Below are 17,779 nucleotides of genomic sequence, written 5' to 3'. Positions count from 1 at the left end.
GTTGCTGTCTGATTGGCTCCAAGGGCTAGTGGGAGGGGATGCTTACACTTGCATTTGGGAGCCTGCAATAGTTATTTATTTATTTATTAAATTTCTACCCCACTTGAAGGGCAACCAAAGCAGCTTACAACAAAAAAATCACAATAAAATCCATAAACATTAAAACCTACTTAAAACAAGGCAGCATTAAAATATCACAAATACTTAATATTTTGCACCACTAGCTATGCTACTGGGAAGATGTACAAGAAATTGCATATCAGTATTAGCTTGGGCCTCAGAGGTCAGAAGAATGCTAGAAGTACATTTATGTTTTTATAATATAGACACAATATACTGACACTAATGATCTATGAAGGGTCTTCCTATCAGAAGTTCTTCATGCATAGAATGGAGCATGAAATTTTCCTTGGAATTACATCAACCAGTATCAAAATCAAAACTAGAGCACTTGAATTTCAATAAATGTATTCCACCTGAAATGACAAGGGGTAACTTTTAAAAACACAATTACTTCAGGTTTCCTGTGGTAAGGCACTAGTATGCAAGTTCCTAGAAGTTATCACTGAAACACATTTTGCTCACCACTTGTGTCCCCTTCGCGCCTCGACCTTGGCACATTGCGTGAAACAGTGGTTGAAAGGCCTTTTGAGGTAGAGTTCTGTAAAGTAGGCTGGCCTGCAGTTAAAGTCCATGCAAGCCGTGTCCCCAGCTGTTGCCTCAGACAATCTCCAACTCCCGCACGTTGATAGGATTGTCTAAGAAAAGGAATTATAAGTAAAATGTAGTTATTGAGCTGTTCTTGCTCATAAGTAGTCAATTTATTTTTCTATAAAATGTATTAGAAGGTTAAGCACATTTCAAGTTCATAAATAACTAGATGCAAAATTTAGTTTCATCAATTGTTTTTGAGAAAGCATTCAAAAGTTGACCATTTTGTAATTCATTATAACTGCAAAGAAAAGGTACTAGCACACCTGACAATACTGAGGTAAAGTATATGAAGCACACTGGAAATCTCATTTCAAAGTTTTAGCATTTCAAATATTTTAATGCAAAAACTGCAAGGTGGGATATTTAAAAATATAGCCAACTACTATTACTATTACAGACTGATGCAATTCAGTGTTTAATGATCCAGAAACAGTTGCTGATGTAAGTCAACAATCCAGAAAGGTACCCCTCCTACAAACCAAACTGCACTAAGCCATTGAAGGTCACATGCCTTTGCCATTCTAACCACTGCAAATTTAAGTCAATTTTAGAAGGATTGCTATTAAGTACATATTGGTGGGGTGAAGGGGGCTATGTTATCCATTATAAAAATAAAAAGGTTTTCACCTCAGCAAGATGTGCATGGTTGTTCATTATATAATGCTCCTATGTACCCCTAAATTTTGCAGGCAAGCCCTGACAAACTTAAAAGTTTAAATATCTTCTACAGTGCATTGTGCTGCACAGCACAGCGAACAAGATCTCTAATCCCTTCAGGACCCTGTTAGTTGCAAAATATAGGAAACAACAAATCATTGCAGATGTGGGATATTCAAGACTGACATTTTAGATGTCTTCTGAAAGAGACCATATGCAAACAAGAATCTAAACCTAACATAGGATGCTTCCAAATAAACTGAGCAACTTTTTAAACCTATCATTTTCTATTCTTTAAGGTGGCAAGGTAAAGCAGTCAGCACATTTGTGATAACACGTTTTTCAGCTACAGGGCGAGAAGTTGCTAGGCTGCAAAGGGAAGAAGCTATCTAGCTTTCTGACCAAGTACAGGCTGAGCCTTTTTATGCTTGTGAGTTCTGTTCCGTGACCTGGCGCGATTTAAGAAAAAACGACTTGTGCTAAATTGCATAGACTTACTCAAATACGCTGCAGCCTGACACTTGGGGATGGAAGGAAACTAAGGCAGCAGTTCACAATTGCCTCCCCCTCCACTCCTTCGCCTCCCCCTCCTCCGCTCCATACTCAGTCCTCCCAGTTGCCAGCTGTCCCGCTTCTTTCACAGGTGGGATGCCGAGCTTTTAAGAGTCCAGTCCTATGCTTGTCTACTCAGAAGTAAGTCCCATTGTAGTCAATGGGGCTATCTCCCAGAAAAGTGTGGATTGGATTGTAGCTTGAAAGCCCAGTCCTATGCCTGCCTACTCAGAAGTAAGTCCCATTCTAGTCAATGGGGCTTAGTCCCAAGAAAGTGTGGATCGGATTGTAGCCTAAATCTCATGCTTTGGCTTGCTGGGAAGACTTGCTTGCTGGGCTGTTTTGTTTGTGCAGGCTGGAGCATGGAGAGCCTGCACCATCTCAGTCTGAAAGGGGGAGAATTCTGCAAACACTCCCTGGGTTTTTTAAAGCAATCCCCTTTACTACCACACCTGCCCCTGTGTGTGTGTGTGTGAATGAGAGATAGAGAGAGCGTGCGCTCCATCTCGATGCACGTGTTCTGGTTACAGAGGTTTTTGGGGGGCCCTCCCCTCCCCTTCCCAGCCTATTTGCTGACTCAGGGACTCCAGGAGTCTTACTGTTCCTTTGCAAGGGGAACCTCTTCTGTGGCTCCAGGGCTATTCCCTGCCTGATCAACGTGGAGCCTTTTTGCAGTTTTGGGCTGCCTTGACACCAGCACAGGGCAAAGAAAGCAAAGGTGTGTGCTGCTTTCAGTTCCCCCCACCCGATTCTTGTTGAGACAAATCCACAGATTAAAAAAATCAGTGGATAAATAGGTTGCACTTGTACTACAAGCTAAGATCTCTAAACCCTATTAAAAATAACCTCCAACACAAATGCTTCTAATACAAAGTATCCAGGAGAAGATATTAAGGGCAGGATGAAAGATCATCTCTCATAGTTAATGAAATGGGTTAGAAGAGAGGAAGAGAAGAAATTGCTACGGTGAATTGTGAATAAGTTTACTTGAGACATAAAAGAAGGGTCAGAAAACATTCTTTTGTCTGATTAAGCCATTTCTGCCCAATGTTGTATATATGCAACAAGGATCAAATATGTACACCTCTGGGCCATACAGAAATGGGTTAATGCAGTGGTTCTCAAACTGGGGCATTACAATGCCCCAGCCAGAGAGCCCTGGCCTCTGCACCCTTAAGGGGAGGAAGAGAGGCAGCGACATGACCGCCAGAATTGTGTCGCTGTCGAGGGGTACAGGGGCTTGCTTAGACTTACCAGAGCCTGGAGCAGGCTCCTGGGGGTGCAAGGAGCCCCCTGCGAGGCTCTGCAGCACACCCAGAAGCATGCAGACACTCAAAATAATGATCACAACCTGCTTCCAGTTTTTAGTCGGGAAACAGAAGTGGGTCGTGATCATTATTTTGACAGTTTACGCGCTTCAGGGAGGCCCTGAGAAAGCTGGTGCAGGGCTCCCTGCACCTCTGGGAGTCTGCTCCAGCCTCCAATAAGTCTAAGCAAGCCCCTACGCTCCTCAACAGTGACATGATTCAGGCGATCACATCACTACCTCTCCCATAAGAACAGCCCCACTGGATCAGGCCATAGGCCCATCTAGTCCAGCTTCCTGTATCTCACAGCGGCCCACCAAATGCCCCAGGGAGCACACCATCCTGGTGCCCTCCCTTGCAATAAACTTACAGTGGGGTTCAAACTCCCTGAGAGTTTGAGAACCAGTGGGTTAATGGAATGTGCACAGGCTCTAACTGAACAACATAACCCCAGGCTCTGGGAGGAAAAAAACCAACATGGAAGCAAAACCCACCAAAAGCACTGACAGAGTTCTGCCCCTTCTGGTTGTACAACAGCCATAGGCTCTATGGGAGTTCATATCAAAGCAGACGCATTATTGGTTCCATGAAAAGAAACCTGCAAGCAGCTGAAATGCTATAGGGGTCAGTTCTCTGATCTCTTGCAGACAAGACTAGTGTGAGCTGACCGGGAGAGACATAGACTTTGATTTGGGAGACTCAGTTTTTTCCAGCTGCTACCATGTAATCATTTTCTGTCCTAAGCATACAATTTTAGCAAAACCAACAACCTTTAGTCCCAAACTAAAATGCAGCAGCATTCCATATAGGCAATTTTTTCAGATGGCAAACTTACAATATTGCGTTCAACTACTATTCAATAAAACAGTTCTACTCTGAAATGGGTTATCTGCAAGATGATCAAGTTTCATTTACCCTGGAAGAAGTGACTGTGGAGTTGGTGTTGGCCCATTCAGGGCATACATGCCTATGCTGCCAATCCCACTGCTCCCCATACTGCCAGAGTTCTGGGCAGTTTGGACATTCCGGTCTTGGTAATTCAGTGGAAGGCTCTGAGGCCTGGCATAGTAATAAGGAGTTGAGTGAGCATCCCGTGGCAATGCTTGAGCAAACAGTGAAGCAAAGTTTGATACCTGAAAGGGGAAAAAAGTGATGAGACACATGTAACCATAGAATGAAATCACTTTGAACACATATATGAATGCGTGCACACACCTCCAGCTGACAGTTGTTGTCTTTTATTAAAAACAGATTGCACCTCAAGTTGTGCTTCAAGGAACGGAAGACACGATGTCCATGGAAGGGAGGTGGAAGAAGGTGAAATTTTGCTAATTGCCCTTCTCTCTACAGCCCCTGTGTCCCCTTCAAATCTGATCTTGTGACCTGGGGGACTCTCTGGAACAGGATGACATTGGGGAAAAGGTTGCAGCAGAAAGCGAGCTGGTGAAAATCCTTTTCTAAGGAAGGAAGTGCCTTCCATTCACAGAACTTAGGGTAAAGTTCTGTAAATCAATAAACCCTATTTATCCAGAACTAGTTAGGATTAATAAAATACAGAATACGCATTCAACTTTTCAGTTTCTAATTTTTGTAAAGATATTTCCAACAGTCTTATTAATATTTAGCACATACATTATCTCCTAACTTTCCCCCAGTTGTCTCAATTTTTACACTGTAAATTTTAGTAATATCTTAGTTACCTTGTTTGACTGCTTACGTGGATCTTCACTGAGGCTGAGCAGGAGGTAGAGGATTGACCATCTGTTTTTCAAAACACCCTGTAACAAGAGATAAGCATTTAAAAAGGTAGCATGGCTTCAAAATAAATTATAGTTGTTATTATATCTTTATTTGTTCCTGAGCAAATAAGTACTACCTTTAAGTTTAAAAAGAAGTATGGACAGGAGATACAATTTCAAATAATCTAACTGGGCTGCCAAGTAGCAGAATGGGAGTTCCGCCAGATTTACTGAACTAGTTACTGTTGCAGGATGGATTACAACAGTACCAGGGAATAACTTTTCTTGCAGAAGATAAGAATTCATGAACTTTGCTGAACTTTACTGTCAAAATGAACTCATAATTTTTCAATTAACAAGTGTACTTCTAGAACACAAGACTTCAAGTACAAAAGAAAGAAAAACAAAGATAACTTTAGAAGCCAACAGAATGATCAATAAATCAATATACATTAGTGTAAAAATAGCTAGTGGTGAGATAAGTTTAACATAAAAAGCAAAACACTTTTTTGCTGATCTATATCCTTCCCATAAAAAGTCATTTAGGGATCTAAAATAAATGCTACTTTGTTATTTCCATCAAAAATAAGCTTTTAACATTTTGCAAGACAGGAACTAGGAACAAACACAAACATATCTCTAAAAGCTGATTCTAACAAAGCCTTTTTTAGTCAATATTCACTACATCTCAGTTCAAATGACAACTCTTGCTTCCATGCTGGATACGAAATAAAAAGAAACTTAGGGCCCAATCCTATCCACACTTACCTGGGAGTAAGCCACATTAACTACAATGGGACTTACTTCTGAGTAGACATGCATAGGATTGGGCTCTAATTCTGTACCTGCGAATGGAGTTTTCTGTAAAGCTCAGAAAATAAAGCAGCATTTTCTTCCCTTCCTTGTCGCACCACTGTAAAGAAAAGAGGCATATTCAAGTCACCACATGCATATTATGTGAAATATTAACATTTAAGTCAAACACTATTTCACTCAGCACAGATATATCATTAATGGAGCTCTCAAGGGGCAAGTTGCACTGGGGCAAGTTACTGGGCAAGTTGCACTGATACTGGGGCAGTTGTTTAGAGGCAATGTAGGTGCCTACACATTCATTTCAGAAGGATGGCCATCTATTTCATCCTGTTTCACTTCATAGGACACAATATTTCTACACAAATATTGCTTCTGTGTATGAGATCTACATCTACAATACAGCAGATATATATATGTACATCTACTACAGTACGGGTTGGTCAGCTAAACTTTTCAGGCCCCTCTGTTCTCTAAATGCCCCACTTCCTCTCGTCCTCCTGGGAATAAAAAAACAGTTTGGTTTCCTTGTCCAGCTCCTTTCAAGGCTACTGTCTCCCTTGCATACTTCACAGTCTTCTTTCTGTCTTTACGACCCCTCGTTGACAAGGAGAGTCAACAAGGAGAGAGGGAATTAGAGGACAGGTCCTCTCATGGATTGAGAACTGGTTGAAGACCAGGAAACAGAGAGTGGGTATCAATGGGCAATTTTCGCAATGGAGAGAAGTGAAAAGCAGTGTGCCCCAAGAATCTCTCCTGGGACCGGTGCTTTTCAACCTCTTCATAAATGACCTGGAGACAAGGTTGAGCAGTGAGGTGGCTAAGTTTGCAGATGACACCAAACCTTTCCAAGTGGTGAAGACCAGAAGAGATTGTGAGGAGCTCCAGAAGGATCTCTCCAGACTGGCAGAATGGGCAGCAAAATGACAGATGCGTTTCAATGTAAGTAAGTGTAAATTCATGCACATTTGGGCAAAAAATCAAAACTTCACATATAGGCTGATGGGTTCTGAGCTGTCTGTGACAGATCAGAAGAGAGATCTTGGGGTGGTGGACAACTCAATGAAAGTGTCGACCCAATGTGTAAAGTAAAGAAGGCCAATTCAATGCTTGGGATCATTAGGAAAGGTATTGAGAACAAAATGGCTAATATTATAATGCCCTTGTACAAATCGATGGTAAGGCCACACCCTGAGTATTGTGTACAGTTCTGGTCACCACATCTCAAAGAGGACATAGTGGAAATGGAAAAGGTGCAAAAGAGAGCAACTAAGATGGTTACTGGGCTGGGGCACCTTCCTTATGAGGAAAGGCTACGGCGTTTGGGCTTCTTCAGCCTAGAAAAGAGACGCCTGAGGGGGGACATGATTGAGACATACAAAATTATGGATGGGAAGGATAAAGTGGATAGAGAGATGCTCTTTACACTCTCACATAACACCAGAACCAGGGGACATCCACTCAAATTGAGTGTTGGGAGCGTTAGGACAGACAAAAGAAAATATTTCTTTACTCAGCGTGTGATTGGTCTGTGGAACTCCTTGCCACAGGATGTGATGACAGCATCTGGCCTGGATGCCTTTAAAAGGGGATTGGACAAGTTTCAGGAGTAAAACTCCATTACACGTTATAAGCCATGATGTGTATGTGCAACCTCCTGATTTTAGAAATGGGTTATGTCAGAATGCCAGATGCAAGGGAGGGCACCAGGATGCAGGTCTCTTGTTATCTGGTGTGCTCCCTGGGGCATTTTGTGGGCCGCTGTGAGATACATGAAGCTGGACTAGATGGGCCTATGGCCTAATCCAGTGGGGCTGTTCTTATGTTCTTAGAGTCATGTAGTCAGACTCTCCACTGGTTGCAAGTGTTGTGGAGTGTGAATGTGTGTGTATAAGAGCTTTTCTGCTTTTCTGTTGGAGGCCCAAGTTCAGCCTCAGGTCTCCTTAACCAAAAAAATGTCCTTGACTGACCCAGCAGCTCCTCCAGAGGGCCTATGACAGTGGTTCTCAAACTGGGGCATCGCAATGCCCCAGCCATAGAACCCTGGCTTCTAAGGAGCAGGAAGGGGGGAAGGCAGCAATGTGACCAGCTGGATCACGCCGCTTTGGACAAGTGCAGGGATGTTCTGCCACTCACCAGGGCCTGCAGCAGCCTCCTGAGGGTGTGGGGAACCCATGCGCCAGCCTCTGCAGGTCTCACCAACATGCGGAGACCGGTTTTGTGAATGTAAAACTGGAAGTGGTGGTGATCGCGATCACGATTTTGAGGGTCTGCAGTGTAGGGAGCCTTGCAAAGGCTGGTGCGGTAACTCCCTGCACCCCTGGGAGGCTGCTGCAGGCTCTGATAAATGGAAGCAAGCCCCTGCGCCCCTCCAAAGCGGCGCGATCCAGGAGGTTGTGTCGCTGCCTTCCCCCTACCCCCACACACTGCAACGCAAACTCTCCTGAGAGTTTGAGAAATACTGGCCTGTGGCAGTAGTCAAGAGAGTTTGCTCATTGGGAGACACTATTTCCCCCACACAAATGGGTGAACTGCTTTCACAGCTTGTTCCTACACTCACCCTTGCCTGTATTCCTTGGTTCAGACTACAGATGGCCATTCCCAGCCTTCTGCCACTATATGAACCACCTATTCTTTTCCTCCTCCTAATTGTCTAAATTTCACCCCTCCTCTTTCCTTCCCTGCAGCCCAAAACCTTCTCTTTCTTCTCCTGGATTCCTTTCGGAAGCTCCAATCTGCCTATGTCCTTTCTTCCCAATTTTTCCCCCTCTTTACTCTTCCCCTTCTCCTTTTAAGGAGTTCTTTCCTCCCCTCTCTTTGTCCCCCCCCAACTGCTTTCTTAGGGTACCAATGTGTGTGCATGTTAGTGGCAGAATTTCCCTGCATGGTTTAAGAGTGAAGGTACCAATTCAAACCCCTTTTCTGATTCTTGAGCAATTTGAGTAAACTTTGGCGCACTTTCACTCTTGCCTGAGTCACCCTACCACCAAAAATTGCATAGATGCGTCATTGGCCAATACATAATTTTCCCCCTATATGCACATATTACGTGCATTTTAAAAAGTACTGCCTATAGCTATTTATATTACATTATTTATTCTTGCTTTCTTTTGTCAACTTCAACTGACACAATAATACACTACTAATTGCTAGACTGATCACAACATTAAATACATTACATAATCAAATATGGTTGTATTTTGTATTTATGAGTAGCAAAGTGTACTTGCTCAAATAAAAATCAGGGGGGAAAATCAATTGGTATTACAAACATAATACATTACAAACATAATAAAATGTTGTTCTAAATATTGTAAAAGTAACTTACGTTCTTTTTTAATTTTTTCTGCTACAAGAAATTCATCTCTCTCAACAGTAGGGGCAAAGTTACTTCCAATGACTCGCACCGCATATTGAAACTGCTGGGCTACATCAGCTGAAATCACAATTAATCACCCAATAAATAATGGACTGTAAGAATATAAGATTTTAAATTTTAACAGAGAGAAACAAATGCACTCATAAACTTGGTGTTTACAATATAGAAAAAAGTCTTCCTGCAGAGAACCAAATTTTTAAAATCTCAAACGTATGTGCTTACGTCTGTGTCAGCACCAGGTTGCTGAGATCCCTGAAGCACTAGGCTCCTCATGGCACCCAACTAACCCCCAATGGAGAACTGGGTATTACCACTGCCACAGTACTAAGGGCTTAGGGGTCAGACTAACCTGGTGGTCTCACTGACTGACATGGGCCCTAGGCGGATGCTCCACCTGACCTACTCCTGAAACTACCTCTAGTTTGTTTATAATCAGCATAGATCTGAGAAATGTCTGCTGGATTACTTCAGTTGTTTTTTTTTTTTTAAAAGGATAAATATACTTGAAGTCCATTTGTAGGAATCTGAACTATATATCACTCTTATCTTAAACAAATGATAGAGAACAGCAAGTAAATATAGCTTGGTGTATTCATGACCCATGACTAGGCCCAGGTCAATGATCTGGAAAATTCCATGCTAGAAATCGTTAGGGAAGAGTTCAAGACTGTTAATATTACATTATCCCTATATAAATCTATTGTGCAGCCACTTCTCAAATACTGGGTATAGTTCTCATCACCACACCTCAAGCAGGATATCATAGAGTTGGAATTATTCTCTCCCTACTGCTTGCTTGGAGTACTAGGGTCTCCAAGAGACACTGTGATAAAGAGAGCCACTCATTGCTGCCTCCAGCAGTATATACACATCAAGTTATAGGTGACTTCTGTGGTATTATAGTAGTCATATTACCAATAACTATACCAATGTACACTGTCAAATAATAGTTCCCAGTTTGATCATTGTTATTTTACAGTGTATAAGGGCCTGCAGCCCTGCAGAGTTGAGAAAAAAAATGAATGTTGGGAATACTAATTAAGATGAGAGAGCACTCTTTCACCTGCTCTTCTAGAATTTGCCCCACTACTGGATCAGCAAAATGGAAAACAAAATATGAGCTGCATCACGATCACAGATTTTTTTTTAACTTCACAAGAGGTCATCAGACATGCTGAAATGTATTATAGGCAACATTTTTTCAAAAGTTCCTATCACTGGGAACAAAGCCGAACTCCTCCAAAAATTTGTTTACAGCATCATTTCCCATAAAAGTGCACCTGTTCTTTTCATCTATCGAAAACATTCCAGAAGGGCTCATTTTTGAAAGAGATCCTGAGCCTCAAAATGTAAAGAATGGTGTACCATTAACATTTTTTCCTCAGGGGACAGCTGATCACTGGGAAACTCAAAGGACTGTAGCTAAGTGAAAAAGTATTTGCATGCAGAAGGTCCCAGGATCAACCCCTAGCATCTCTAGTAAGGGCAGACAAACATTCCTTGGAGAACCACTGCCAGTCAGTATCTACAGTACTGAATTAGATGAGCTCTGTGTTAGAACAAAACAATAAATACAGCTACCTGCCTCTGTGTTTCATCAACTGCAAAAGGGAACTATGAGAAGGCAAATACATTGAAGATTATGGTTTTGTTTCAGTATTCTTACCGAAGCCCTGGATTTATGGTACATTCTCCCCCCAAAAATTAAGCAAAGCGGTAAAAACTTTTCTGATTTCCAAGAAAATAAGGCAAAGGAAAAACCCATCAACAATTTAAAATAGGCAAGTTCCTGAATTCCGAACAATTGATGTGCTTTTGTGTTTCTTGTTTTGAAGCCCAGTTTGTCTAGTACCTGGTGAGGATTCTTCTTCATAACCCATTTTCCAATATACACTATCACAGGCAATAAGAAGAAAGAAATGTATCAGAAGTATTTCTACTCAGAATTGCACTGTTCAGCATACTTATTGCAAAGCCTGGAAAGAGCTCTGAACAAATCCCCTGTGGAAATATAGAGGAACTATTATAGCTGACAGCACAGAACATTAAAATGGAAAAGGCCCAAGAAGAACAGGAGTCTCACTGCTAGTGCTTTCTAGGAATCTCTCAATACCACATAATTTACACTAACATAACTATGGGAAATAATTACTAAAAAACATTTGCATTCAAGACCATCTGCTAAAGGTACTTTAGAAACATGTATGAAAATGTGGGCCTTTAAGTCAAGGAATCTGGTTTTCTGTAGCTTGTCCTCTCTGCCAGTATTCATAAAAATCAGTCTTGTACACTTTTGTATTTTAAAACTTATGTTTTACAAGACAAGTTCACACAGTGAAAATGGTTATTCAGCAGACATGGCAGAAGTTCAGTAACAACAAAGTAAGGGAAAGTCATCTTAGCATTCAAAGGAGAAGAGGTTCATAGTTATCACAAACAATCTGACAAATTACTGGCTCAAAACACTCCTTATTTTTAATGAAATTGGAACTGCATAACAAGGACAGGCAAAGCAATCTTCAACAAATCACCTGAACATCTGCTATGTTTATTCATCATATACTTCATGCTTTTTATGTTAACTATTTTTGAAGACTCCTCTCACTTCAGACTTTTATTTAAGAAATGTATATCCCACTTTTTCTTTGCAAAGGTAAATGCTCAAAGGCGGCTTACAAGTTACACAAAATAAAACAAACATGCTTACAATAAATAAAACATTAAGTAAACCAATTACTAAAAACCATTGGGGAGTCAGTAAAACAACTGGGGAATAGCAACAAGCTTCATATAGAAACACAGGAGGCAACCACCAACACATCCAAACACCTGATAAAACAAAAATGTTTTGAGCCTTAGCTGAAAAGCCCTGAGGGAAGGGGCAGTTCTTAATGCCCCTGGAAGGGAGTCGCATAGTTGTGGCACCAGTATGGAGAAAGCTCACACAGACATTTCCCCAACCCAGTGATTTTCAACCTTTTTCATCACATGGCACACTGACATCATCAATGCTTACCATCAGTTTTTTTTACAATTGGCAAGGCACATTGTACTGCCAGAAAGGGACTCACATCCCTCAATGAACCTACTAATACTAATGACCCTCCCCCAAACTCCCACAGCATACCTGCTAACTATTCGTAGCACACCAATGTGCCATGACACCATGGTTGAAAATCACTTCCCTAACCTGATTCAGAGGAGACACCTGTAGGAGAGACCCCTCAGATGACATAAGAGGGCAGGCCAGTATATATGAGGAAAGGCAGTCCCTCTGATAACATGGTCCCAAAGGTCAATACCAACACCTTGAATAGGGTCCAGAATTTAGGGCAGCCAGCCTCCAGAGCAGTGGTCCAATAGAAGTAAACCCCCCTAGCTCTAGTAACCACCCAGGCCACCACATTTTGCATTAATTGCAGCTTCCAACTCATCTTCAAGGGTAGCCCCATGTAGAGTGAATTACAGTAATCCAATCACAAAGATAATAAGCCATGGACTACAATGGTCAGTCTGATCAACTCAAGTATGGCTGCAGATGGTGCACCAGCCAAAGCTGGATAAAGACACCTTTGGCCACAGCTGCCACCTGGCTCTTCAGGGAAAGCTGTCAGTCCAGGAGCACTCCCAGACTGCACACCCAACCCTGCAGGGGAAGTGCAACCCCATTCAGAATGGGTGGATGATTCAGTACTTGGATCAAAAATTTCCTGATCAGGAAGACCTGTCTCTGGTCTGGATGCAATCTCAGCCTATTGGTCCTCATATGGACACATCCCATGATGTACAGGTTGATCGAATGTTCTACATATTCCAAGATACTGTATAACATCTGAGGTTTAACCAGCACACACTAAAAGGTATATCTTGCTTAGGTGAACTGGAATTCACAACTTTGATTAGCAGCTACTGAACTAAGTTATGAAAGTCTCAGTATCTGGAGAGATGATGTAGCAGCATGCAAGATAATATTCAGCACAATGTTATGAGAAACTGTGCATAAGTAGCATTTTACGTATTCTCTGGCTGCAATGGTCAGTGGTGCATCGAGGGACTAAATTTGGCTTAATGAAGTGCTCCTTTCTAACATTGGTTCAAATATTGCTCAGTACAGTACTTATTTATGGTGTGTTTAAAATACTCAGACTATTAAATCACAGCATAACAGGTGCATCTCTTTTTCTTTGCTTGAAATATGGCTAGACTCGACAGAACTCTTCTAAACTGTAGGCAACTGACCCATTCTCTACATCAGTGTTTCTCAAACTGTGGGTCAGGACCCACTTGGTGGGTTGCGAGCCAAGTTCACGTGGGTCCCCATTCATTTCAATATTTTATTTTTAATACATTAGACTTGATGCTACTATAGTATGTGACTGCATTTGGGGAAACATGACAGACCTGTACTTTTAACAAGCTACTATGTATATTCTTTTAACAAAGATAGTCAATGGGACTTACTCCTGGGTAAGCGTGGGCAGGATTGCAGCTTAGGATTGTTAAAAATTTTCCTGCTTGATGATGTCACTTCCAGTCATGACATCACTTCTGGTAAGCCAAGACAGATTCTTATTCTAAAAAGTGGGTCCTGGTGCTAAATGTGTGAGAACCACTGCTCTACATTATACAGTACGAGACAGTGTTTCTCAACCAGTGGTACGGTTGCCTGGTGGCATTTGCAGGATCTCTGGATACCTGTCACCGGGCAGTGAGACCAAACAGCAGTAGGAGGCTCCAAAGCATGCTTCTCTGTTCTCAGAAAAGCCTTTCCATCTACCTTCTTCTACAGGTGTTTGTCAGGTCACATCTGGCCTCCCAAACCAGAAATAACTGGCAATGATGTCAACACAAGTTACTTCCGGTGGTACTACCCCTTTTCCCCGAAAATAAGACCTAATGTGTTTTTTGAGAATTGCTGAAATATAAGACCTACCTGAAAATAAGACCTAGTTGTGATCAGGGCCGGGACAGGGGGGGCAGAAGGGGTCCTTGGGTGGAGGCGGGTGGACAACGTGACCAGGAACGCTGCACTCCCGTGCGCGCCACCTAGAAAGTGCCTTCTGCGCTACCTTGGGCAGAGGACGCTGAGGAGGAGCTGAGGTGGGAAGTATCAAGTGAGGCAACCCTGTCTCCCGGGCTCTGAGGCTCTCCACACCTTCCAGGCAGTAAGTCCCATTAACTATAAAGGAGTGGTTTTCAACCTTTTTTGTCTCATGGCACACTGATAAGGAACTAAAATAGTCAAGGCACACTATCAGTTTTTTGACAATGAACAAAGCACACCATGCTGTTGGTGGGGGGCCTACGTCCCCCAAAGGCCCTTTTAATAAATGACCCTACCCCAAACTCCCGCAGCACACCTGCAGACCATTCGCGGAACACCACTGTGCCATGGCACAGTGGTTGAAAATGGCTGCTATAAAGGGACTGATTTCTGAGTAGGCAGGCATCCTCCTGGGCACTGAGGAGACACCCTCTCTACACCTTCCAGGGAGCAAGTCCCATTAACTATAAAGGGACTGACTTCTGAAAAAAATAAGACCTACCCTGAAAATAAGATGTAGTGTGTTTTTTGGAGCCCCCCCAAAAAATAAGACGGTGAAACACGGAAACACGGAAGGAATAGGTGGACCATGTGAACTGGTAGAGTGGAGGACAAACACTGAGAAACAATGGTATAAAAGATGTTCCACACATTCATGGTCAGTATTCCAGCAGTCAGATTAAGATTTGTTTGGCACGTGTGTTGTACAATTGTACCTGCATCCTACCCTTCAAAACAGGCTGCATGTTTTCCCCTTGTTATATTTACAAGAGCCCCGTAATAATTTTCTTAGTTCGCCTGTAAATCACTTTCTGAACTTTTTTTGTTGAAAGGCACTATATAAAAACTGTTAATAATAATAATTCAACTGAATGCCCCGGCAATAACACCAGTCAAATTACGGAAGACCGCCATAATTGGCACAGCGTCCATCCTTCGTCGGTACCTCATCTACACCTAGATGTCAGGGAGATGTCCTTGTGGATGATGATTTACCAGCTGATAAATGTTGTGTTTTAGTGTGTGTGTATACAATCATTATCAGCTGTGTTGTCATTTTGATGTTAATAATAATAATAATAATAATAATAAATAAAGCTAAGGTTGAGCCATAATGACTTGCCCTGGACTGATTGGAAAACATGAATGTGGAATATCCGCATCCCAATTTACAAGGTATATCACAGAGCTGCATGGCCCTTCTTGGGGCAGGGAAAAAGGAAGTAGTGCACTGATTCAGTAGGGGCACCATCCACTTTCTCAAGTGATTTCCCCGACACGTGAACAGCCTCCCCTCCTGCTCCTCATCCACCCACTGTCGGGAGCAGTCTACTTGTGACATTATAAGGGAGAAGGGGTGGCAGCAGAGAAAGCAGGGCTTGCTCAGCCTGCAGAGCTCCAAGTGGCTTTGCTGACAGCCAGGCAGGAGCACTTTCCCCCCAGCCACCCAGAGACCAGACTTGTGCCCTCGCTTCTCAGTGTAGGGGGCAGATGACAAACCAGCTTACAGCCCAATCCTAGGCACACTTTCCTGGGAGTAAGCCCCAGTGACTGGAACGGGACTTACTTCTGAGTAGACATGCATAGGGCTGGGCTCTGAGGCTGTCATCCTAGCCACGCTTTCCTGGAAGTAAGCCCCACTGACCCTAGTGGGACTTACTTCTGTGTAGACCTACATAGGACTGAGCTGTGAGGCTGCCACACTTTCCTGGGAGTAAGCCCCATTGACTATAACGGGACTGAGTAGACCTGCACAGGACTGGGCTGTGAGGCTGCCACCTACGCGCGCTGTCCCGGGAGGAAGCCCCACTGACTGAGCAGAGGCGCCTGGGACGGGCTGCCAGCCGTGGCGGGGGGCGGGGGAGGGAGGCGTTACCTTCGCCCCTGCCCAGGATGCGGCAGCAGAGGTTCTGCAGCAGGACGTTGGGGGACTTCTGGTCCGGAGTGGCCATCCTGGCGTCGGCGCGCTCGGCGGGCGCCGCCCGTCCGCAGGGAGACGCCTCACGAGCCTCCCGCCCCGCCGGGCCCGTTCCTCAGGGCGCCATCTTAGCAGAGCCCGCGGAAGGGACACGGGAAGGCATGAAAAGAAGCAACGGTTTCAAAATGCGGCCCCCACAATGCCCCGCAGCCCGGGCGGCGCTACGCCGAACTCCTTCCCCGGCGCGCCAGCCGGGCCGAGGGAAGGTTCCGGGGGACGGAGGGGCCGCTCCCCAAGGGACCGGCTTCCCCGCCAGCGCGCTGGGACCGCTCCCCAGGGGCGCTGAGGGAGCGGCGCCTCCTCCCGAGCCCGGCCCCGCAGAGCCCCTCGGCCACAGAGCTGCAGCCGCCCCTCGCTGAGTGGCCAGGAGGCCTCCTTCCCAGGCACCTCCTCGAACAGCACAGCCCGACCCCAGCCACGCTTTCCAGGGAGGAAGCCCCGCTGACTACAAGGGGCTTACTCCCGAGTGCGCACATGTAGGACTCTGCTCTGAGGCTGCCATCCTATCCACGCTTTCCTGGGAGTAAGCCCCATTGACCACAGCGGGACTGACTTCTGAGTAGACATGCACAGGCTTGGGTGTAAATCTCCTCTTCCCTGCAAACAGGCAGCCCAGAGCCTTCTTGTAATCAATAAATTTTATGTAATGTAGTGCTTAACTTTAATAAATAAGTAACATAGTGTTTAACCCCATGAAATCCATAGGCAGGCGTTTTTAGCTTTTATTTTGTCATGTCCTACATTTTTTCTGGGATGTCCTACCTTCCATGGTGTCAGGGTGACCAGATGTCAGAACCAAAAAGAGGACAAGGCACCCCAAAATGTAGGGCATTCAAGAGAAATGTAGGACATGACAAAATAAAAGCTAAAAACATTTATATATTGCTTTCACATGTCTAATTTAAACACTAAGGGCCCCATCCTATCCAACTTTTCAGCACCAGTGCAGCTGAAATGCAGCCCTGAGGTAAGGGAACAAATGTTCCCATACCCTGAGGAGGCCTCTGTGACTGTGGGCCCAATCCTATCCAACTTTCCTGCTCCAGTGTAGCCACAATGCAGCTCCCTGGTAAGCGAACACATGTTCCCAGTGACTGCCCCTCCACCACAAGACGCAGGGCACACCCCACTGGCACAACTGTGCCAGCTCTGGAAAATTGGATAGGATTGGGCCCTGCCTCCCCCACCACAGGATGCAGTGCATGCCCCATTGGTACAGCTGCACCGGCACTGGAAAATTGGATAGGATTGGGCCCTGTATCACTTATTGTAAATTTAAAACTGTATTAGTCAATGGTATTAATAATTTTTAAAGCAACCACAATAAAAAACCAAAAAACAGCGCAAACCACCACCACCAAACGAAACAGTCAAAATAATTCAGTGACAACCTTCCAGAATCATGACACCACCAGGCCCTGAAAAATGGATAACAGAGGAAGATATGGTACTCTTGTTTGCAAGCCCCTTTTGCACTCTAATGTGCACACACCTTCCTCTCTTTTCCTCACAACAAGACATCAAGTCTGCATCAAGAATACCAAAACAAGAATACCAAGTCTGTATTCAGCATGGACTATGATTCATGGTTACAAT

At 43.9% G+C, this 17,779-nt stretch overlaps 1 protein-coding gene across 1 annotated transcript in view; it reads right to left on the bottom strand.

Annotated features, from left to right (window-relative positions):
• The window catches only part of TUBGCP3 (tubulin gamma complex component 3), a 52,226-nt gene extending 35,920 nt beyond the window's left edge, over positions 1 to 16,306 (bottom strand). Inside the window, exons 1-6 of the mRNA XM_066619816.1 lie at positions 16,082 to 16,306; positions 9,111 to 9,218; positions 5,815 to 5,882; positions 4,931 to 5,008; positions 4,146 to 4,363; positions 586 to 758 (exon numbers count right to left, since the gene is read on the bottom strand). Of these exons, the coding sequence (XP_066475913.1) occupies positions 586 to 758; positions 4,146 to 4,363; positions 4,931 to 5,008; positions 5,815 to 5,882; positions 9,111 to 9,218; positions 16,082 to 16,157 (721 nt within the window). The 5' untranslated portion in view covers positions 16,158 to 16,306. The remainder of the gene's footprint in view (positions 1 to 585; positions 759 to 4,145; positions 4,364 to 4,930; positions 5,009 to 5,814; positions 5,883 to 9,110; positions 9,219 to 16,081) is intronic.
• Positions 16,307 to 17,779: the final 1,473 nt, after the last annotated feature.

The sequence above is a fragment of the Tiliqua scincoides genome, chromosome 3, assembly GCF_035046505.1.
Source record: "Tiliqua scincoides isolate rTilSci1 chromosome 3, rTilSci1.hap2, whole genome shotgun sequence".
NCBI lineage: Eukaryota > Metazoa > Chordata > Lepidosauria > Squamata > Scincidae > Tiliqua > Tiliqua scincoides.
This window is presented reverse-complemented; position numbering and strand designations above follow the sequence as displayed.